This window comes from Ammodytes marinus (genome assembly GCF_949987685.1).
Source record: "Ammodytes marinus genome assembly, chromosome: 5".
Classification (NCBI taxonomy): Eukaryota; Metazoa; Chordata; class Actinopteri; order Uranoscopiformes; family Ammodytidae; genus Ammodytes; species Ammodytes marinus.
The window spans coordinates 3,093,854-3,118,853 of NC_137234.1; the positions used below are offsets into that span (position 1 = coordinate 3,093,854).

The 25,000-nt window shown below is 38.0% G+C and overlaps 3 protein-coding genes across 3 annotated transcripts in view; 1 reads left to right on the forward strand and 2 right to left on the reverse strand.

Moving 5' to 3' along the window:
- Window positions 1-12,216, forward strand: part of LOC307250690 (protein NLRC3-like) — a 439,475-nt gene extending 427,259 nt beyond the window's left edge. The window contains exon 12 of the mRNA XM_080027843.1: window positions 12,199-12,216. The gene's annotated coding sequence lies outside the window, so the exon portion shown is untranslated. The remainder of the gene's footprint in view (window positions 1-12,198) is intronic.
- On the reverse strand, window positions 3,363-15,752 carry LOC307250705 (troponin I, fast skeletal muscle-like). Its single transcript, XM_080027865.1, has 7 exons — window positions 15,673-15,752; window positions 7,497-7,532; window positions 7,336-7,372; window positions 6,537-6,665; window positions 5,952-6,041; window positions 5,071-5,247; window positions 3,363-4,500 (listed from the first exon to the last, which is right to left on the reverse strand). Exons 2-7 carry the CDS (start codon window positions 7,505-7,507, stop codon window positions 4,420-4,422), a joined length of 525 nt encoding a protein of 174 aa, XP_079883991.1. The 5' UTR covers window positions 7,508-7,532; window positions 15,673-15,752; the 3' UTR covers window positions 3,363-4,419.
- Window positions 15,753-20,799: 5,047 nt separating this feature from the next.
- Window positions 20,800-25,000, reverse strand: part of LOC307250711 (troponin I, fast skeletal muscle-like) — a gene marked incomplete at both ends in the record, with an annotated part of 4,903 nt that continues 702 nt past the window's right edge. The window contains 4 exons of the mRNA XM_080027872.1: window positions 20,800-20,895; window positions 21,971-22,147; window positions 23,852-23,941; window positions 24,856-24,984. Coding sequence (XP_079883998.1) covers window positions 20,800-20,895; window positions 21,971-22,147; window positions 23,852-23,941; window positions 24,856-24,984 — 492 coding nt within the window. The remainder of the gene's footprint in view (window positions 20,896-21,970; window positions 22,148-23,851; window positions 23,942-24,855; window positions 24,985-25,000) is intronic.

The window sequence follows — 25,000 nt, forward strand, 5'->3', positions numbered from 1 at the left end:
TTGAGTTCAGGAGAGGGCAAGGAAACACAAGTGTCTGGATTGAATGTCTCACAATCTTGTTTTCATATTCTTAAAGTTATAAAATAGTGGAAATCAATATACAGCTCTGGAAAAAATTAAGAGACCACTCTGAATATTCAGTGTCTCCCTTTTTTATTATTTATAGGCATATGTTTGAGCAGAATGAACATTTTGGTTTTATTCTATGAACTACTGACAACATTTCTACCAAATTCCCCCAAAAATATTGTCATTAAAGAGCATTTCCATTAAGTCCTGTAGAGGTGAAGATTGAAGAAAAATCCAGACTGGTCCCTTAATTTTTTCCGGGGCTTTATGGTATCAAAGTCGGGTGTCTCAACTAGCTTTTATACAAATTTGATTGACAGTAAATGTTCAGAAGTATTATAGAACTTAGTTTAAAAAAACGATTTTTTACTGTCTAGAGACGTGTTTGACAGGACTGTGTGGGCGTGGCTGTATCAAACGGTCTCCATGGCAACAGTCATTGGTTGCGTTCTGAATCGCATACTTTCTACTATATAGTATGTATAAAAAAGATTTAGGATGTCCCGATTCTTGTGGCCAGATTTAGGATGGTTAGAAGTACCCGGATGTCCTACTTCATGTGGCCAAGATTGTTAGTGTTGAAAAGTGCATCCTATTTGGGCGATTCTGACCCACAATCCAGTGTGCACGTGAAGTGACGTAACATCAACGAAGCCTCCATATGAAAACAAACGGGGATGCGACGGATATAAAAGCAAGAGGCAAGATCAAGGCGCAATGTTATGATGAAATAAGAGAGAAAAGTATGTCCCAATAGTATGCCTACTGCATCCTAACTAGATTCTTTTTATCGTCGGATGTAGTATGTAGAATAGAAAAAAGAAAGAGTATGCAATTTGGAACGCAACCATAGTTTTTATAGAATGCTCGGGCAACAAACTGCTGTGATTGGTTCAAAATACTTATCGTGTCATGAGAACCAGAGCATAGCCCATAGCCTCATCCAAACAGAATGTCTGTAAAGTTTATCAAACTTAAAATGACAATATCTTTCATTTGGATTGATACATATGCCTATAACTCTTTTCAGATGTTTACAACCATGCAACTAACTCCCCAAATGACATTGTGGATGTCCCTTTGTCTTCCTTTGGTGGATAGATAGATAGATAGATAGATAGATAGATAGATAGATAGATAGATAGATAGATAGATAGATAGATAGATAGATAGATAGATAGATAGATAGATAGATAGATAGATAGATAGATAGATAGATAGATAGATAGATAGATAGATAGATAGATAGATAGATAGATAGATAGATAGATAGATAGATAGATAGATAGGAAGAAGCTAAGCTTTACTATCATGAAACTAACTCCCCACATTACATAGTTAGAAGGATTTTGTGGATTTGGGTTTACAGGGTCTTGGAAAATGAAACCAAATCTAAGCATCTATATAAATAACTTTGCAGCATTGTCATTCTTCGTTTAGTGCCTATTGTTTTATTTTACTAGCTGTCAAACCACAAGAAGGGTTTTCATATTTATAGCCCAGTGTGTGAGCATAGGATCAAGGCAGAGGTGCCAAATGCCATCAGTCCGACGCCCTATTATTCCGACAGCTGAATGGTTTAGAGATATACAGCTCTGGAAAAAATTGAGAGACCACTCCAAATGTTCACTGTCTCTTGTTTTACCATTTAGAGGCATATGTTTGAGTAGAATGAACATTTTGATTTTATACTATAAACTACTGACAACATTTCTACCAAATTCACAATAAAAATATTGTCATTTTGAGCATTTTCAATAAGTTATATAGAAGATGAAGATTTAAGAAAAACCCAGACCGGTCTCTTAATTTTTTCCGGGGCTGTATTTCCCATGGTGTGTTGTCCTGAAAACCAGTCCCATAGTTGGATTTGTATTAGTTTTGTATTCAGAGCCAAAGATGTGTGACTTTATTTTAATTGTGCCATACTTTGGCTCGTGCTGAAACAAAATCACATGTTTTGCGAGTCAAAAAAAAAACATTAAATATTAAAGGTACAGTGTGTAAAAGCGTGTATTTTGGCATCATCTAGTGCTGACAATTCTAGATTTCTATGGTACGTGTCTACCCCTCTCGTTGGGAGAATGTACAGTTCTGTTGTGAAAAACGTCAATTCCCTTACACGCTGCACCTAGAGATTAAAAAAATCCACGAGTGTGTGTATTTTAGGGATAACAGACCGTCGGACCAATGGCCTTTTGGTCCAATGTTGAATATGTCTTTAAATATGTCTGTTAGAATTATGAGCAGTAGAGGGAAACTGAATGAACCTACCTCTGCAGAAAGCAACAGCACGCCTCATTCAAGGGAATCTGCAAGAAAATAAAAACAATTCTAAACTTAGTCATTATTGTTTAAAATAAAACAACAAAAAATTAATCTTGATTGGAAAAAAAACTCACCTTATCTGCTCCAACTGGAAAGAATGCTGAGACCTTTTATAACTTTGCACCAACAGTTAAATTAGCCTGCTAGCTAACACTGGCACATTTACAGAAATGTTGATTAATGTGCAATGTCCTTTTTCAATTAATAAATTAAAATTCAAATTAAAAATATACAAGAAAACATAAAATATACTTTAAACTTAACATTTGTATTTCACTCACTCCCTCTCACTCTAAGGCTTTCCTGGGTTTGGGTTGCAGTGGGCAGAAGCTCCAGCAGGGGACCCCAAACTTCTCCTTCCCTTCCCCACATCACAGCATCTCTGACTGGGGGATCCCGAGGCGTTCCCAGGCCAGTGTGGAAGTATAATATCTCCGCCTTGTCCTGGGTCTTGGTGGTGCCTGGATCACCTCTCCGCATTCTTGCCAGATGCCCGAACCACCTCAACTGGCTCCACTCCAGAAAATGTTAGCTAACAGTTATTTAGCGGTTGAACTTTAAATATAGTATACGCTTGACTTTAGTCTTTGAAAAATCCTTAATCAGTTCATAATTGTAAATGAGCGTCACCCATTAATTGATCTCTCGAGTATAAACAGAAGTAAAATGAAAAAATTTGAATAGATTTTGAAAATACTTCAATCTGCAAGTGTGAGCATTAGATTAAGTTAACGTTAGCATAAAAAGTGTTTCTGTAAAGCAGTTAAAGTAAAGTCTCAATTGTAGGTACAATATTTTCTTTTCCAGTCATTTTACATAATATAAACCTGACTGTCTAACTATCTTACTAACTGATTTACTAAACACACACAATGTCTAACTAAACAAATACAATTTTAGATTTGATGTGTTCACTATAGAGCTAACTATAAATGTTTACAAATTGAACAAGACTAGGAACAGGATGAAATTGAAGAAGTTTGTATTTAATGTGACAAGCAAGACGAGAACAAATACATCACATTTCTGTTTCTGAACAGTTTAGAAAATATGACATGGTGTTTTTTAGTACAGACTGTGGGCTGAATTTTGCTTCTGCAATATCGGAGTTGCTTCTGCTAGAAAAGTTACAATTTTGGGCGTTATTTTGTGTTAGTGACCGTTAGCTTGTCAGGCTAACAAAACAGCTTTTTCTCAGATGATCGACATTGTAAAAAAATAATGTGACAAATTGATTCTAAAATGTATTCTGCCTAATCCTGAAGAAAGCCAAATAATAACCCAATAATTGATCTGCCTGTTGGGTCAGTCATGAATAAATCGGATTACAAGCAAGAAGCAAAAGTCAGCTTTGTATAAACAGAATTGAGTTTGGATTTGCCATCTCGTGTATCAATTGACATCAGGACATGAAGTACAAATATATCACTGTACAGTGTCAATACAGGCAGAAAGCAGAAGGCAGCTGAGAATCAACCCAAGAGTTTTGTTCCAAAGTGAGATATCCAAAATTAAAAACTACCTGAACCCCTGCCTCATCTACCTCATCTAAAAGTACACATCTCCTACATGTAGAAAGTAAAGCCTAACTCAACTCATACTTTGAATCAAAACAGTTCAATTTGATTAATCTAAAAAGTATGTTTATACGTTTTGGTTTTATACAGTTAGCTATCAGCACTTTCTAAAATCCTGTGAACCAATTGAGGAGATTAAGTCCATCCATCACTTACTGTAGCCTACCACAACCGCTAACACCCATATTTATGTGTACTATTTTGTTGACAAAGTATGCAAGGCATTTAGGATATTCTATTTTCTCTACATTCAGGGTGAGTATCAGAATAACCTCTACCGCGATCATATCTTACCTGTTCCTTCAAAGTAGGTTTAAAGTGGATATCCAGCATTTTGGAATAGAACTCTTCAGGTTACCATGACATTTGACCGGAATTTTGTCCTGAAAAATCACTCTTAAACCCCCCCACACCCACTCCCATTAAAATCAACGACAGATCACGTTTAACTATCGAACATCTTCTTTCTATCGGACTTGTCTTCAATGTTCTTACGCCAGTCTCCGACGTCGCGCAGCTGCTTGTCCTGTGAACACACACAATGTTTCATTTAGGAAGCAGCAGGGAATCAAATTATATATATTTTTAAAATGTTGAAATGGGGAGAGAGAAGGGGATGACATACAGAAAAGGACTGAGCCTATATAGTACACACTATACCCACTATGCCACTGGAGCACCCACAGCATCAACATTTTCAGCAAGAAATACCAAGAGTAAAATATGGACGAGTAATTCAATTAATGTCAGCGCCATGTTGGGGGACTGTCAATCATTCTGACATTACGGCGCCCCAGGAGCAGTGTTTGCTCAAGGACACAATGGTAGAGATGGTGGGCACCGTAGAGGTTATATCCGCCACCACTAGTTTTACTTCTAACACCCTCCTGTCCGGTGCCGAGGATCCAACCAGAGACCTCATGGTTACTGGGAGGAGGAACCAGAGACCTCATGGTTACTGGGAGGAGGAACCAGAGACCTCATGGTTACTGGGAGGAACCAGAGACCTCATGGTTACTGGGAGGAACCTCTTTACTCTAGGACATTCTACCACCCAGGATATCAATATTCTCCGATGAACCAGAAGGCTACTCACCTCCTCTTTGACCTCCTTCTTGACCTGCTTGAGGTTGGATCTGAGGTCCATGTTGACTGTGTGCTTGGATCCCAGCAGAGCTTTCAACATGGCGTCGGCAGACATACGCACTTTCTTCAGACGGGGTCTCTTGAACTTTCCCCTGAGGTCCACAATCTTAATGTTGAGTTCTTTGACCTTCAAGAAGATAGAGGAAAGAATGATTATTTAACTAAATATATCAGTCAGTCTGTCTGTCTGCATATCTATCTATCTATCTATCTATCTATCTATCTATCTATCTATCTATCTATCTATCTATCTATCTATCTATCTATCTATCTATCTATCTATCTATCTATCTATCTATCTATCTATCTATCTATCTATCTATCTATCTATCTATCTATCTATCTATCTATCCACCAAAGGAAGACAAAGGGACATCCACAATTTCATTCGCCAACCAAAATTAAGAAATACTTTCAACACACATTGGACACACAGTTTAGAACATTTAGTCCTGGGGCTTCTGTGACTGACTTATTCCCCCACTAGGGATCAATAGAGTATCATTTAAGGCAAGTTCATTTCTATAGCACAATTCAGACACAAGGCCGGCTGTTCAAAGTGCTTTACAGGGGCATGAAATACATCCAGATAAGACATTAGAAATTGGACTTAAGCGATAATGAAAACAAAGAAAATACATCAAGATTGAAGACTAGACATTAAATATTTAGACAGGGATGCAGAATGTTTATTTATTTGTTTGTTTAGCAGGGACAATGCACAGCTCATTATCAGTACCAGAGTTAGCTATTAGCTCATTTTCATCTGTAGTCCCGTGAATTTGATGAAATTAAATGAATGAATTTGTGAATTTAATTGTAAAGTCTGACCTCATTGAGAACCATGTTGAGTTTGAACTCTATGGAGTATCTCTCCTCCTCTCCCTCGTCAATCTGCTCATGAAGTTTCTTGCAAAGTTCCTGAAGAGAAAACAGAATGTTAGGGTGTTTGTACTTGTGTGTGTGTGAGTGTGTGTGTGTGTGTGTGTGTGTGTGTGTGTGTGTGTGTGTGTGCGTGTGCGTGTGCGTGTGCGTGTGTGTGTGTGTGTGTGTGTGTGTGTGTGTGTGTGTGTGTGTGTGTGTGTGTGAGAGTGAGTGAGTGAGTGAGTGAGTGAGTGAGTGAGTGAGTGAGTGTGAGTGAGTGAGTGAGTGAGTGAGTGAGTGAGTGAGTGAGTGAGTGTGTGTGTGTGTGTGTGTGTGTGTGTGTGTGTGTGTGTGTGAGTGAGTGAGTGAGTGAGTGAGTGAGTGAGTGAGTGAGTGAGTGAGTGAGTGAGTGAGTGAGTGAGTGAGTGAGTGTGTGAGTGAGTGAGTGAGTGAGTGAGTGAGTGAGTGAGTGAGTGAGTGAGTGAGTGAGTGAGTGAGTGAGTGAGTGAGTGTGATATGATAAAGCCCACTTAGTTAGTGTGTCAGTCTCACCAGGAGTTCGTCCTTGGAGTTGGGCAGATCCAGAGCGGGGCACTTATCAGCCAGGAACGTCTCCCTGTCTCCAACTTTATCCTTTCCTTCAGCTTCCAACAGAGTATTGGCCACAACCAGCATCGCGCTCTGGGGAATACACCATAAAAAACATTTAATTTTTTATTTAAAGATATTTTTTTGGGATTTTTTTATTTTTTATTAGATAGTACACAGTCTAAATGGGGAGACAGAGAGAGAGAGAGGGGGGATGACCTGCAGTAAAGGTCCACGGGTCGGACTCGAACCCGCGACCACTGCAACGAAGGCCGGAGCCAATATGGTACGCGCTCTATCCACTACACCACCGGAGCGCCCCATAAAAAACATTTTTAAGATAATTTTTGGGGATTTTTTTATGCTTTATTGTGAGTTTGGAGAGACATAGATGAAATGTGTCAGAGAGGGGAATGACATGCAGAGAACGACCCGGGCTGGATTCTAACCCGGGTCTGCTGTGTACGATCTGAGTGGCCTTAATTTATTATTTCACTTTATATTGATAATTAAGCCTATAAATTAAGTCAAATACTATTTAATCCAAAACTTTTATTCAAAATCAAAGCCAGGCAATTCTAGGCAACGACTCAGAATTGCATAATTCTGCATAATATATGGTCCCAACCAGTGTAAAACTTTATTTTTTTATTTTTCTAAATATCTAGTTTTGGAGCTGACGATATCTAAATAAATGTCACGATATATATCTGTATCGACTTTTTAGCACAGCCCTATTATATAACGAATACAAATGACTTACTTTCAGCTGATGCTTGCGCCTCGCAGATAGTCTCTTCCTGCAGATCAAAAAAACACAAAACAGGAATCAAGACAAGCCGTTTAATATTTCACCAAAATGTCCAATTTATTCCTGTTAATTCCCATTTATTCACATATATTTATTGCAAACAGTTTACTCACTCGTCGGCCATCTTGGCTGCAGGATCCTGATATTATCTGATGAAAAAAAACACAAAACAAGACTTAAAAATAACATTTGTACCTTTTTACACGTGGAAAAATCAAATATTACTCCTACAAATTTAAACTGCCTCTGTTATACTGCCACCTTATTTACACAGGTTTATTTTGATTATTTTGCACAGCCCATATCTGCAGGCATCAATTCATATTAGGTGAATATTCTACTGTCTATCATAAAAGGTGCTATGAGGAACTTTTAAATATTTCTGAAACAGTCTAATTTTTCCTCTGACGATCATAAATTACATGTCACAGTGAACGAGACCATCAGTGCAAAGAATGCTATTTTTATATAGTTTTTCTTAATGCCTTTGTCATGGGTATACGCTCACCCAGGAACAACATTCGTGTGAATGTCGATAGTTAGCCTGCTATCGGTGTGTGAATGTGTGTGTGAATGGTAACGTGTAAATGGGAACAGGTCTCCCTTGCAAAAGAGTCTTCGGACTCAATGGGATTTACCTGTATAAATAAAGGTTAAAAAAAAAAAAAAAAAAAAAAAAAACAGCTGGCATAGTAAAAACACTACCGCTTTTGTCCAAAGGGGGAGCAAGAATTCACACAAACTGAAAGTTCTACTTGAACTCAACTATTACCAAGGGTGAGGAGTACCCAGATTTATATGGCAGCGAATGGGACATTTTATTAAAAGTGCTCTGAGGAACATTCAGTTTGTGTTAATTCGTAGCACCTTTAATGTGATATTCCATTGGAACTAAAAGTGAAATGTGGACAAAATATAGTTGTGAGTGACGTCAACAACACTGTCTTTATAAAGTGTTCAATTAACCTTATTGATTCAGCTCTATAACACTCGGTTTAGTTGAGATGCAAAAGAGTTAGTAAGGCTTATTTTTTTCCGTGCCATATTATCCCATATACAGTAGCCCTGTGAACATTTTTAACTGTCAACTCTTGTGTTTGTGCTTCGTGTTTGGAGAACCACTCCTGTCCTGACCTGCTTCTACAAACTCAACCGTCTCACATTTCAGATCCGTCTCATATTTAATTCTATCTTAAGACACAGTCATCTTAATTCCATGGCCGTGTTGATGCCTTAAAGGAGCAGCACACTATTTTTAGCAGCTCTGTGGTCCAACACGTAGGTACTGGTAGAGTTAAGTATCTCTTGATATATAACTATTGGCGGGATTGCCATGAATTTTTTGGTTTAGACATTTACGACCTACAGAGGATGACTTTTATTGGGCTTCAGTAATCCTGTTCTTCTAGTGACACCAACAGGTCAACATGGAAACTGGTCCAACTAGTCATATGCATTACAGGGAGGGATTTCTAACAACCTCAGACCATACTGATTGATTGATTGATTGATTGATTGATTGATTGATTGATTGATTGATTGATTGATTGATTGATTGATTGATTGATTGATTGATTGATTGATTGACATATAGACCAATCAGTGTTGAGTTTAGATGTGTGGTGAATTTCTTTGGTTTTTACAGTCAGGTCCATACATATTTGGATATTGACACAATTTTCATCATTAGCTCTGTGCACTAACACATCGAATTGGAAATACAAGAATCAAGATGTGCTACGACTTGCAGCATTAATTTGAAGGTATTTGCATCCAAATCAAGTGAACGGTGTAGGAATTACAGCCATTTGTATATAGGTCATAATGGTGGTTATAATGTAAAAAATAAAAATTAACTTGTAGATTTTAGCGTGTTAGTGCTTGAAGCTAAAAGTAATTCAAAAGGGTTAGGGTCAAAATCTATTCTATTCAGCTGTAGTCAAGCTAACATAACATGCTACGACTAGCGTGCTAATATGCTAAATCTATGTTAAAGGTGCTACGAGGGACTTTTAAGTATTTCTGAAACAGTCTCTTTTTTCCTCTGATGATCATAAATTACATGTAACAGCAAACGAGACCGTCAGAACAAAGAATGCTATTTATAAATAGTTTTTCTTAATGCCTTTGTCATGGGTATACGCTCACCCAGGAACAACAGCTGGCGTAGTAAAAACACTACCGCTTTTGTCCATAGGGGGATGCTAGAATAAACACAAACTGAAGATTCCTCGGAGCACCTTTAAAGTACTGCCAAACTCTCAGCTTAAAGTTAAAGTGCTGCGTGTGCGGTAAATAGACTCCTGTGACGGAGCTGTGATTCTCTGACATTATCGGATCATAAACCTCCATTCATCAATGTGTCAGCAGCATTCTACTGTTGGAGCTGATCCAGGTAGAGCTTCAGACAGATATTTAGTTTGGGGGGGGGGGGGGGGGGGGTCCCAACATAGGGGGGTCTTGTCCCGCCAGAGGGAGAAGAAAGACCCATTGACCCATTCAATTTAGCGACAAGTTTGGTTGTGTATTCTTAGTGTTTATTTATTTTCCAGTCCTTGCTCTTGTTACTACATTATTTTCATCCTCCTGTACTTTGTAACGTGTCATTGGGTTTCTTGAAAGGCGCTATATAAAACTAAGCTATTATTATTGTTGAGAAGAAAAAGCTAAGGTTCATAGACATTTATTTAGTTTTTTCTCAAATTTTCCCTCTAATCCTGAAAGTTATTCAAATGACATATTCTGTGAAGTAAGGAGGTGAAATGCAGAACTGCTGAAAGCCTATAGACATCTCAAACATGACAATGAGACCAAACTAGACACTTAGTATGTTTACATGACAGAGAACATTGATTAATTGTTTAAGTCCGACAAAAAAACGGGATTTGAAAATACATGTTAACATCGTACTCCGGCTGCAATTGTACCAAATCGAATTCCTCAAACTTTAGCTAACACACGAGATAATACAATTTGGAGTCAAATTACTCCTGCATGTCTACGGTCAATCGGACCATAACTACTCCACAGTCTCCAGAATACAAATAGTATTCAGTGCTAACAGAAGGACTCGGGGTGCTCCGGTGGTGTAGTGGATAGAGCGCGTACCATATTGGCTCCGGCCTTCGTTGCAGTGGTCGCGGGTTCAAAACCGTCCCGTGGACCTTTTCTGCAGGTCATTCCCTCTCTCTCTCTCTCTCTGTCTCCCCATTTCAACTCTGTACTGTCTGATAAAGCTTGAAAATGCCAAAAAATAGAAGAATGCATATAGCACATACGATCTGTCCAGTTTCCAACGCTCAACATAGTAAGTCAATGTAGTCAATTGTACACAGGGTACATGGAAATGTGTCTTTTCACATCTCCCCTCTCAAGTTCCCACACTCCAGAGGGGGTCAGAGCGCAGGGTCAGCCGTAGTACAGCGCCCCTGGAGCAGTGTGGGGTTAAGTGTCTTGCTCAAGGACACAATGGTAGAGATGGTGGGCACCGTAGATGTAATAGCAGCCACTACTAGTTTTACTACTAACACCCTCCTGTCCAGTGCCGGGGATCCAACCAGAGACCTCATGGTTACTGGGAGGAACCAGAGACCTCATGGTTACTGGGAGGAGGAACCAGAGACCTCATGGATACTGGGAGGAGGAACCAGAGACCTCATGGTTACTGGGAGGAGGAACCAGAGACCTCATGGTTACTGGAAGGAACCAGAGACCTCATGGTTACTGGGAGGAGGAACCAGAGACCTCATGGTTACTGGGATGAGGACACTCTCAAACTCTAGGTAGGACATCCTACCTCATGGTTCCAGATGCCACTTGCTAATGAGTTAGCCGCTCGAGAGCTAATAGGTCAACTGGCAAAGGATCCAATACTAACAAGCTGAAAGGGTGAACAGGGGCATAACTCTTCCTACAATTATAACAAGATCTCTCCGGCATAACCAGCCCAAATTAAAACCCACACTTTTGTAATTAGTTGGATGTTATATTTAAATTTTTAAACCACAATTCTGAGTTGATGGATTGACGGAAATCTGTTCAGATGAGATCTTAATGAGTGCAACACTTATTCATGTATTAAATCACAAGCAGAGTGTTTACTAGCTGGCACCAGCTCGGGTCACGGCACGGTCTCAGGCAGAGAATCTAACCTCTACTAGATACAGGAGATATTCTTTAATGTGCTCTCCGTCCTGTCTCCCCACACTGTCTTTTTATGTTTCTTGGACGGGATGTAACTGGTAATTCCGTTGCTCTGTAATTGTGACATGTGCAATGACAATAGAGTCTATCCATTCATTCATTCATATGATTGGTCATTTGTAAAGACATGACACTAAGATAAATGGTAATCGTAATATTTACTGTATATCTTTATTAACTTGAGAAAAAACTGACTTTCTCCCTGTCTTCCGTTCCTATTGCTGAAGATTCTCTAGGTTCTATGGGAAATTTCTCACAGAGCTTGGTCTGGATTGTGGGTCTGGAAAACCTCTATTTGGACGGGTATCTAGCCCATGTATTAGTCCTAACCCTCCATGCCAAAAGGGAACAGAGACAAGCCCTGTTAATGGATTTTGGGGCGCTCCGTGGCATAGTGGGTAGAGCGCGTATCATATTGGCTAAGTCTTTGTCGCAGTGGTCGTGGGTTTGAATCCGACCCGTGGACCTTTACTGCATGTCATCCCCCTTTCTCTCCCTCTATTTCCATTCTATCTCTATCTATCTGATCTTCAACTGTCAATAAAGGCAAAAAACACCTAAAAAATAAAAAAATATTATTATTTTTTGGCTGGGATTTCTTACTCAGTCGAGCTAAGGGTGTAAGGGCAGAGGGTGTCATATTTTATACGGAATGTGAAACCCACTGAGACAAATGGCTATTTTAGATATCGGGCTATTTTGATTTTGATTTGACACCTAACCTAACCCTGACCCTACACATGAGGCCATCAGACCGTTAAACCAGACTGACAATGACACTTAGCCCACCACCCAGTGACCACCCAATCATTATTATAATCAAATCTTGCACTTTATATAGTTGAATGACAGCCGGACTCGTACACAAGAATTTCACTATGCATTGCCCTGTGCAATTGCATATGTGACAAATAATAAAAGTAACTAACTACCTAACATGAATGTACATTTCGGGCTAAGGGGTGCATTGGGTTTGGGTCTTATAGAGGCCACTTGAAAGGGTCTTACTTGGACACTGTATACCCCTTGCCTGCCCAGAGCCATTTGTAATGTTTAGCAGCTACGATTGAGCCGTGGATTAAGACTCTATTCGTGGACGCACAGCTGTTCCAAGCGTCTTCATTATGGAAAGGGTGAAAATGACAGCGGGCTCTCGTCTTGAAAGAAAAGATGTCTGATCGCCCCTGTAGGCATCCTTAAACGCATAGCTGAACCCTGGAACAAATGGCCCGTCATCTGTAAACCAATAATAGGCAGCGTGTTGGGGGTTGGGGGTTGAGGGGGGTAGGGGGGGGGGGGATGGGGGGTATCTCCGGGGATAACAATGTATTTTGGGACGTTCGACAAACTTCCCGGTGGACATAACAACAGGTTGCTAGGCTGGAGTCAGAATCATATCGACAGGGTTAAATTTGGGCAATGATTTTTGTCTTTGAGTATGTGTGTGGGGGTGGGGAGTGTGTGTGTGTGTGTGTGTGTGTACGTGCGTGGTTAATAATAATAATAATTGTTTGCTACAAGGCCTTTAAAGGGCAGTTTGAGGTTTTAAGGTTCAGGTATGAATTAGGTTTATGTTAGGGTTAGTGTAAGGGTTGGGGTTAGGGAATGCATTATGTCAATTAGTGTCCTCACAAGTATAGCCGTACAATTGGTGTGAGTGTGTGTGTGTGTGAGTGAGTGTGAGTGTGTGCGTGTGCGTGTGCGTGTGCGTGTGCGTGTGTGTGTGTGTGTTATAGATATGGGGATTGTCTCTGCGGGGACGGTGGAAGTATTCACAGTAACTCTAAACCGTAGAACATCCCTCGGAAGAACAAGACATTAGAGCATGTCATAAAAATAACTCGCTGTCTGGCTGACCTCAGATACAGGAACAGTTCATATGTTTCACACCCAGAAAAATACAGGCAGGAAGCTACAGCAGCAGTTAAATATAATGTACAAAAAGTGTAGGTGAGAGAGAATAAAATATATTGAAGAGTAAACTTTGATATTATATACATCAACAACAAAAAAAAGAGCAGAAAATCTAAACAAAATCTGTCAAAATGTTTCTATAAAAAGCTCCTTAATTGTAGGAAACTTATTTCTAAAGCTAGTTCTAGCAAAAATGTAATTAATGTCTGCGTTTCTTGGAGGACCAAAAATCTATATTTAACAAAAAACTTGGTCTTCATTATTGGCCATTTCTAATGTCTAATCTTGATGTATTTCATGCCCCTGTAAAGCACTTTGAATGGCCTTGTGTCTGAATTGTGCTATAGAAATAAACCTGCCTTGCCTTCAGGATTGAATAATTATGAAAACAAAAGTTAGATAATAATTATCTGAAATATAGAGCAAAAATAAATGAAGTGTATCTTTGAGAAGAGAAAAGGGAAATGTAGTATAAAACGTGTTGTTCAGGAATAAATAATGAAGAAAATACTAAAAACCTAAACAAAATCCGTCGTAAAAGCTCCTCTATTGTAGAAAACTTGTTGTTAAAACGCAATAAAATAAAACTTAAACTTTGCTTACATTTGAATGTGACTTGAATTGACCAGGTGTCCCTCCAAAGTCTCAAAATCAAATTGGTAAAACTGACTAAAAATATAAATGTTAAATGTCACTGATTCGCAAAAAGATACAGCATAGTCAAATGACTTAATGTATTGTGTACGTCCACATGACTTAAAGCTCTTCAAAGACACAGTAAAGAAGACTGAAATCGTAATTGTTAAGTGTCACTGATTCTCTGTAAGAAAGCGCAAAGACAAAATAATTTGTGTTTCATTTATGTCCAAACAACTCGAAGCTCGAATACTTTAAATCTTTGAACAGAAAAAAAAGAAAAGTTCTTGCTCAAGATTTTTCAAAATTACGAAGAAAAAATATAGATAGACGGTGAAACTATCGTGTGTATCGTGAGAATCTTTTCACAATTCTCTGAAGGTTACAATAAAGACAAAAAAATTATATATTTATCCTTCATGTCCATACAACTTGAAGCTAAACTGTAAATCTTTGGACAGAAAAAAAAGAACAGCAACTCAAGTCATTTCAAATTAGGGATCACCCCTCAATTGATCTTTCGAAGATAAATAAAGGAAACATTTAAATATTAAAATACTGCTCAAGATTGTTAAAAAAAAATGCTACATGGAAAAACTAAATCCCCCTCTATCTGTTCCAAGGTTTGGACTCTTGCGAGGAAAACAGTCTAAATGTGGTGTGTGAGAGGATTAAAGTCTAGAGTGCTGACAGAGACAGAGAGAGAGACAGACAGACAGACAGACAGAGAGAGAGACAGAGAGAGAGAGAGAGAGATAAGAGACAGAGACACAGAGAGAGAGACAGAGAGAGACAGAGAGAGGGACAGATAGAGAGAGAGAGAGAGAGACACACACACAGAGAGAGACAGAGACAGCGGTCGGCAGCCGCACCAGATTAGTGAAGCTTTCTCCGCGGCGCTGACAGGAGGATAAACACCGAGCGATCTGTTTTCAAATTCATGCCTTGTAGTGGTGTCGCGTTTCAGCGTGCCACTTCTACAGCCCGTAAATTACCACGCAAGCACACAGACAATATGGCCACGTTTTTAAAGGTAAAAATGCATTAAAACTATGGAGAACAACTACTATTGTACCCAATTCAAGAAAAGGAGTTGATATAATGTCAGGAAATTGGATAGGAATTTTAAAAATCAATACATTTTCTTTAGTGTCACTTTTTGTAACACTAAAAGTTGTCCAATACCAATTAAATATCAGTTACAAACGTGTGTAAAATTGCAATAACAATAATAAACATTTGGTAGGTTGCCATCACTAAAAAATGTCTTAAAGCAAACCTGCAGCCAGTCACGCTCTACAATGAACAAACAAAATATTCAGCATAAGTTCCAAGACCAAAAAATGTCAACCTACATATTTTTTTCTATACACAAACAAAACATAAATTCACTCACAACTTTAACGACTAGATGAAGTGTCGACAACCGCTACCATGCCAAAGTCAAAGCAAAAGTATGACATGCGTTTGGACTATAAAAGTAAATAAATAACTGGCATCCAAAATCAGAAATCAGAGCAGTATAAGAGTTCTTACTTTTAACCAAGGGAAGGCCAGTCAGCTTGCTTACAGAGAGACACACACACACTCCGAGTACCCGGCTGGACAGAGTGCTGTGAAGGTATATATATTGCAATCTCTCATAGCCCTCTAAATCCCTCACTTTCTCTTTATGGAAGTGGATTACTGGTCAAACCAATGGGCTGGCAAGGTCATGAAATACAGTACTCCCTTTCCTAGGCTCGCGAAATTATAAATAACCCCCGGCCTTTAAGATTCTTATGTGTATTATATTGTGCTATTTAGCCTGTGACAGACAGTAGAAAGCAGTGATAGCGGTTAACCACTAACCACGGCAGGCATTTGGTTTAATCAACAGTTCATAAATATATCAGGGATAAATCGTTTAAGAGATTTGATGAAATGTAAACAAGACTCACGGACACGTAGCTGGGTCTGGATGGAGCCTGGGTTACTCTGTTGAGGAAAGATGGATTAATTAATACACTTTGATATGTTTAGTTTGCATTAATCATTAGTGGATTGAGATTATGTGATTTAAAGGTGCTACGAGGAACTTTTAAATATTTCTGAAACAGTCTAATGTTTTCCTCTGATGATCATAAATTACATGTAACAGCAAACGAGACCATCAGTGCAAAGAATGCTATTTTTATATAGTTTTTCTTAATGCCTTTGTCATGGGTATATACTCACCCAGGAAAAACAGCTGGCGTGGTAAAAACACTACCGCTTTTGTCCAAAGGGGGTGCAAGAATTAACACAAACTGAAAAGTTCCTCGGAGCACCTTTAAAGCATGAGACAATATGTGTTAACTCTTTTCACATTCAACTAAAATCGAATCAACCTTAAAGGAAAGGTTAGAATTCTTCAAGTATGTCTTTAGGAAAGACACATAAATTAAAAAATAATGTGTAGGTGTTAAAATTTTCGTCATGTTTTTAAGATCAAAATGTCTCGTAAATCAGACAATTATCAACATATGAACAAATCCTTCTGTAATAACCTTCAGAATAGTGCTGAGAATGATTATGGAAAGTGTAGTTGATGTAAGTGCTTTAGAAGTTAAGATTTTTGTTTCAGAGTATTGAAAAAAAACCTAATGTTGAGATAATGTCCGTTAAAGATGGTTGTATAGGAGAAATATACAGGCGCAAACAGACAAGGTTTAGTCAAATAAACACCTGAATGTACATTTTGTATCATCACTTGCATTGAAATTTCTCTAAGAGGACATCTCTCAATAGCCATTATGAATAGAAGAAAACTATTTCAGTGTATACATGTTTGCGTGTGAGTATCATGAAAGAGTAATTAAGTAAAATAGGTTATATAGAAAATAACTATATTGTCAGTCACGTAATTTTCTCTGCAGCCATTCCACGTAGCTAAATGTTTGATGTCTAATCTTGAATCCTGATGTATTTTATGCCCCTGTAAATCACTTTGAATGGACTTGTGTCTTGTCTGAATTGTGCTATAGAAATAAACGTGCCTTGCCTAAGACACAGACTTGAAAAAATGTGAACCTCTCATTCTAACTAACTTGTTTTTATTGTTCGTCCTTCGCCCTCTAACCCCCTGACTGACCCAAACACAAACAACAAGATTGAGTTACATACATGTGCTGCTTCCTACACTAGAACAACATTGCCAGGGGACAATAATTCATGCAGCAGTTGTGTTAGAAATGTGACATGTTGTGGTGCTCTGGTGGCGTAGTGGATAGAGCGCGTACCATAGTGGCTCTGGCCTTCGTTGCAGTAGTCGCGGGTTCAAAATCCGACCCGTGGACCTTTACTGCAGGTCATCCCCCCCCTCTCTATCTCTGTCTCCCCATTTCAACTCTGTACTATCTAATAAAGCTTGAAAATGCCAAAAAAATAATCTGAAAAATAAAAATTGACATGTGATTTGCAAAACAAATTAGTTGTATAAGTGGCAATACCTTTCTGTGAAAACTCTGTAAAAGTCATGCATCTAAGATGTTCAAAGTAAAAGCACAAAAGTATTATAGTATTAATAGCCAAATGTATTTAAAGTAGTTGTTGGTCATACAGTACATGCTTTAGACTTAGAAAGGTGCTCAGAGGAACTTTCAGTTTGTGTTCATTCTAGCACCCCCTTTGGACAAAGGCGGTAGTGTTTTTACTACGCCAGCTGTTGTTCCAGAGTGAGCGTACCCATGACAAAGAAATTAAGCATTAAGAAAAACTATATAAAAAAAGAATAATTTGCATTGATGGTCTTGTTGGCTGTTACATGTAATTTATGATCATCAGAGGAAAAATTAGACTGTTTCAGAAATATTTAAAAGTTCCTCGTAGCGGGGCGCCCTTAGCTCAGTTGGTAGGGCGTCCCCCCCGGGCCGGGCCCAGCAGCAGACCCGGGTTCAATTTCCGCTCGCGGTCGTCCTCTGCATGTCACTCCCCTCTCTGCCCCATTTCACCTATGTCTCTCTGCACTATCAATAAAGCATAAAAATGCAACAAAAAAAAATTCTAAAAAAAAAAAAATAATAAGTTCCTCGTAGCACCTTTTAAGTCCACATACACATTTTTTTTAATTAAAATCAACAAAAACATCAAATTATACATCATATTATTTCAAAAAAGACTTCCAACTTACCTCAAGTTTGTTTCTTTGGAGAACATGAACATCAATCTATTCTTTGAAACCCTTTTGTTTGATATTAAAAGTAATTTGTAGTAAATAAAATAAACTTAACAGAGTTCTTCTAAAGACATACTTCACCGGTGGAAATATGAAGGTGTATTGAACTCTGAGATCCTATGTAGTAAGGGAGAACGGGGTAAGTAGGCACACTTTTTACTCTAGTGAGAATTGCTCATCACCTAAACATTTTTCAATATTCATTCCTACATTAAATTGGAGCTTAAGGTGCTGGCTTGAAATGTGAACCCCTCACTTTTTCTATCTTCTTGTAATAAAGAAGAAATTAATCATCAAAGACACCCTTACACATTGTGACAACCAACCCCATCATGGGGTCGGTTGTCACACACTATGGGATTGTTTGTTACAATGTTATCTTAATGGGAATAATCTTAAAAAGAAGGCAAGAAAGCAGAGCTAAATTTGAAAGTGTAATTGCATTGTCAAGTTGACAAATAGGCCTACATAACTTACTGTAGCCTTGACAGCTGGTCTAGTTTGGGATGCACTGGGTTGTTTTGATTTTGTTTCCCTTTTTTCTTTTGCATGCTAGCTGCCTTCTCCTGCTCTATTATTTCCTTCTCTGGGGTGTCAGTGAGGATACAGCTTGACAATTTATTTAGTTATTGGGTTCCTTTTCTGGCTGCTGCCTTTGGATAACATGTGACAACCAACCCCCCAAAAAATGTGACGACCAACCCCAACTTGAATTTCTTGCTAGCATCAAAGCCAACAACCATCTGACAACTAATTAGCTTGCTAACCACAATCTAAACTATAGTTTACCATTCACACTTGTTATGGGTAACAAGTGTTTTGTTATAAACCCATTGTGTAAAAGCCTAGAAGAAAAATACTGAGGAGCTAAATATTTTCAATTTGACATGAAAAACACAAACAGTCGTCTCACCTCAAATTCAGCAGTCTAACTCCAAGGAAGACTATGTAGGTGACCTCTGATCCCAATTCTGGATATTTACATACCAAAATTTCACAGACTGCACCTTCTTGTTCCGAGATATAACGATTGTGACAACCAACCCGTGTGACATATTACCCCGTTCTCCCCTATAAATGTGCAAACATTATAGAAATTGGTTAATGCTAGCCTGAGAAAAGGCAGATAGAGTGTTTTATGGTCTCACTGTCTAACCCTACATGTTACCATGTCTGACATCACACATGGTAAAATGTAGGGTAAGGAAGCAGGACAGCTGGGCCAAGGGAAGACTGAGGGAAGACTGAGGGAAGAAAAACCTCATTCATTATATTATAATAGCGATTTTATAATGATAAAACGCCGGTTCGTATGGGTGAATTATTCCTTTAATGTGACAGATGATTTGGGCTCGTGTTTCTGTCCCTATCCATAAATTAAGGCCCTCGTTTCCGTTGACGATGTGTTGAAATCGAGTCTGTTTTTCACACGCCATGAAAACGGCAACAACCAGGAAACCAGAGAACGTATGTAGCTTTGCATTGGATCATGTTCACTGCTTTTTAACATTCCTACAAGCTAACGAGATGCTACGTACATTAGCTTACATCCACCTGTCACATGCAATCACCATCATCTTCAAACCTAAACTGTTTAATTAAAGGCTTAACCAGGCAGTGAGGTTGCAAATTAGTTTTGACTAGAAACCTGTATTATTTTATATTTTACAATTAACAATTTATTTGTCCCAGCTCAAAAAATTTAAAAAATTTAAAAATTATGCGCCAGTTATAAGTGCCAGGATAATGTGTATTTTTTTAAAACCTCATTTATTTAAAAAAAAAATCTAATTTGAAAACTTTTGTTTTGTTAATCAATTTAGATCCCCCTAATGCAGTTCACATTTGTGCCATCGTAGGGTGGTGAAGCTTTTCAATCGCAAATGTATAAAGTAAAGGCATTTTTCCTGGTTAAGTGTGTTTGAATGTGTACTTCATTGGGGCCTGATCTACTTAACGTTTGCATGTGTAAACTTGTTCAGAATCCTTTATTGTCAAACTAGTGGTGGCTGCTATTACATCTACGGTGCCCACCATCTCTAACATTGTGTCCTTGAGCAAGACACTAAACCCCAAACTGCTCCAGGGGCGCTGTACTATGTCTGACCCTGCGCTCTGACCCCCTCTGGAGTGTGGGAACTTGAATATGGATATGCTTAAGGCCAATTTCAATATAGCCTTGTGTAAATTGAACAATAAAGCAACTTTATTTAAATTTCTAATATTATATTTGTAGGATCCAATATATATATATTTAGATATGTTTTAAGACAAACCCAATAAAGCAGGACATAAGGGCTCCTTCAGCAAGTGTTGTTTTATTGGGCTCAATTCTCTTCAGCTTACAAAGTATATTTTCTATAACATATTTTAGTGCTTATTTGATGTTTTCTCTATTTAAAACCAGGCAATGAAATACAGAGAGTTTTAAATACTTGTTAAGATCAGTTTGTGTTCATGTCAGTAAATTAAGCCTCTGTCTCAAACATCTTCTTCCGTCCGTCCATTCCAGATTTGTCTTCAATGTTTTTACGCCAGTCGCTGACCTCACGTAGGTCTTTATCCTGGAAAAAACATGGCGACCGAAGACTTCAGTTACACTTCATAAAACAGCATATGAGTTACAGTGGAGTTCTGTTGTATTTGTATTAACTAGGCATCTACCTGTCTGTCTGTCTGTCTGTCTGTCTGTCTGTCTGTCTGTCTGTCTGTCTGTCTGTCTATCAATCTATCTATCTATCTATCTATCTATCTATCTATCTATCTATCTATCTATCTATCTATCTATCTATCTATCTATCTATCTATCTATCTATCTATCTATCTATCTATCTATCTATCTATCTATCTATCTATCTATCTATCAATCTATCTATCTGTACTTCGAAAATAGAAGAAAAAAAACTTAAGAGACAGCAGGCTCAAAGAGTGCGACCTCAACAGTAGCTTGGCTGTTTGTTGTGCAGTGTAGGCCGACGCCCACTGACGCTCTGACCAATCAGTGGACTGCAGTGTTTAACCTCACTGTTTTAATGCCCGGCATTTGGGCCACCACTAAATTTGGTGGCCCAAAGATAAGATATACTTTATTCACCCCAGCAGGGAAGTTTAGGCTTTCCAGCAGCCAGTATACATATACACACACACAACACAACACAACACATATAGAAACATATCACACCCATACAAAAAACATGAGCCCACAATACATAGCCAAGATTAAAAAAAAGTGGTATGGATGGTCCATGTGCATAAGTATATACTTGTAGTATATACTCGTAGATAACAGTACAAAAATACTAGCTCTGCCAGTGCATAGTATGATAGGAAAAAAAAATTATGATAAAAAAAGCAATCAAAAATGACCAAAAATGTAAACTTATGTTAAAATATGACTGCTGCTGTAATTGTGCATTGTGCATATGACACATAAACTTGTTGAATCTTAAAATCTCACCTCATCTTTGACCTCCTTCTTGACACACACACACACACACACACACACACACACACACACACACACACACACACACACACACACACACACACACACACACACACACACACACACACACACACACACACACACACAGCTGTAGTTGTTATTGTGCACATGACAAATAAACATTGAAATCTCACCTCATCCTTGACCTCCTTCTTGACCTGCTTGAGGTTGGATCTGAGGTCCATGTTGACTGTGTGCTTGGATCCCAGCAGAGCTTTCAACATGGCGTCCGCCGACATTCGCACTTTCCTCAGCACGGGCTTCTTGAACTTGCCCATCACGTCCTGCACTTTGATCTTCAAGTCGTCAATCTGTGAAATTAAAGGTGCAGTGTGTAACTTTGGGTGTGTTAGATCCCTGGTTTCCCTTATTTAAGATCTTCCTCAGAGCCCAGCCTTATTTAAAGGTGCAGTGTGTAACTTTGGGCGTGTCTGAGAAGTGAAACATTTTCTAAGGTATATTCTCATAACTGAATAAATAAACTTTCCTCACAGGAAAATGTAGATCCCTGGAACACTGTTTGAAGTTAGAAAGCTTCCTGAAAAGTTACTGTTTCACTGTTGTTTTTTACAGTAGCAGGGCCCTCAGATTAGTTTACAAACATATTCTAGTCCAACGTTTGGTTCCAGGTTCCTCAAAATAATTTAGTTTTGATTTACGATGATAGAATAATTCAATACTAAGAATTACATGTAAAGTAAATGTGTTTTGTAAACTAACTGCAGGATCTGTGAATGTAAACAAATCCCCCTCCTCTGAAACTGTATAGTGACCCTTTAAGATGGAAAATGTGGGACACTTCCACTCCTGCCGTGTTTATTAGGCTACGTTATCACAACAAAGGTCTTGATCAAAACGGGAACATTTTTCCTTTACGTTTGAAAAAAGAAAAAAATGTTTTTAATACGATCTGCAATGAAGAACCTTAAACAGTATAGTGTGCATGCCAGGCCAGTAGGTGGCAGTGTATTATGTTGATAATAAATCTGGAGGTATTTCCTACATGAAAATTCTGACCAATTAAAGGTGCAGTGTGTAATATGACATCATCAAGTAAGTTCTAGAAAGTTCTAGAATGCAACGCTCCCTGGGTAACCCCACCCCTTTTGAATAATGACAGAAGCTACAGTGGCCTTCAAGGACAAGAACAATTCTAAATTTTAAACAGTGCACCTGATGACATTCCAACTATGACACTTCCAAAATGGTGGTGACAAGGCCTTGGTCCAAAGTATGGAGAAATATGGACATATATGAGACCCTTTCTAAGGGAAAAATTACTAATTAAAAAAAAAATATTCAGCTATTATGCACTAAATTAAACGTACTTGTGGATATTATAATTATTTTCTACAAAATCTGCTAGGAAATAAAACCCAAAATTCTACACACTGCAGGTTTAAGAGAGTTTGCTGTTGTGTGAACATGAAGCAAACTCAAGGCACATTGCAACAGTGGATCCAATTGCTGATTCAGACCAGAGCAAACAAAATATTAGTGTGAAAAAGCAGTATTATGAAAGATTGCATACACATTTCAACAATACATTCAACAATCTTTTGGAAACTCTGCAGCCTCCACTACATTATAACAAATAAAGTAAATGACATTCAGGGATACGATGGTTAAATCTTTTTGTATAAATCTATATACAGCTCTGGAAAAAATTAAGAGACCACTCCAAATGTTCAGTGTCTCTCGTTGTACTATTTATAGGCATATGTTTGAGTATAATGAACATGTTGGTTTTATAATATTTACTAATGACAACATTTTTACCAAGTTCCAATAAAAAAAAAATTGTAATTAAGAGCATTTTCCAAAAGTAATATAGTAATGAAGGTTTGAGAAAAATCCAGACTGGTCACTTAATTTTTAATTTTTTTCGTAGTTGTATGTAATTAATAATAAACGTACCTCCTTGTTGGTTTAATAAAATGTTTAATGACATTCAGGGGTGAAATCGCTATATCATTTATATTTATAAATATATATATAATTAATAATAAACTTACTTCCTTGTTGGTTTTGTTGACTTTGGCCTCCAGGTCGTACCTCTCCTCGTCCATAACATCTATCTTGTGGTTAATTTCTCTGCACAGCTCCTACACACAGACATCAACAATAAACCTAATTTGTAAAATGCAATATTTCATGTTTTTTCAACATTATTAGATACCATCCCTGCATTCCGATATATAAAGTTTTGTTCATGGACACTACAGCATGACAACAGTTTCTAGTAGAGTTTCTTATAAATAAGCAACATATGTAGTAAATTATTTTTTCGAGTCAAGTCAACTTTATTTCTCAATTTCTTCACTATATTCCAGACACACACGCACACGCACACGCACACACACACACACACACACACACACACACACACACACACACACACACACACACACACATACAGAGGAATCGGAATTACGTTTCTCTCCAATCCACGGTGCAATAAGAACAAAAGGATAAAATAAGATAAGTAATATATACATTAAATAAATTCTAGATAGTGCAAAAGGTAAGGAAAAACAAAACAGTACTGTATGTGAAACTCGTATTATTAGAATATCATGGAAAATTAATTGGAATTGAGGCAAGAATTCATTCAAAAGGGGCCCAAACCAAGTACTGACTATGCGTGATTATACTTTATATATGGCTGATATTTCTGTATTTAAAATCCCTTTTTTATTGATTTCATGTAATATTCAAATTTTCTGAGATTTTGAATTTAGTGTTTTCATAAGCTGTAAGCCATACAATATATAATAAATATAACAAATAAAGGCTTAAAATATCTCACTTTGCATGTAATGAATCTATATAATATATTAGTTTCACCTTTTAAGTTAAATTACCGACATAAATAAACTTTTGCACGATATTCAAATTTTTCGAGTTTCACCTGTATATAAAAAATTAAATAAATTTAAATGTGCAGTAGGCTATGAGGAACATTATTAACAACATGTGCAATATGCAGTTAATGCAGTAAACGTATAACAGGACGTACCATGAGCTCGGGCATCCCTCGGGGCATCGACAGAGGGGGGCAGTTCTCCTCCATGAATCTCTCTCTCTCCCTCTCTCGCTCTACCTCTTCCTCCTCCAGCAAGTCTTTAGCGATAGACAGCATCAAACTCTGCCAGACGATAGAC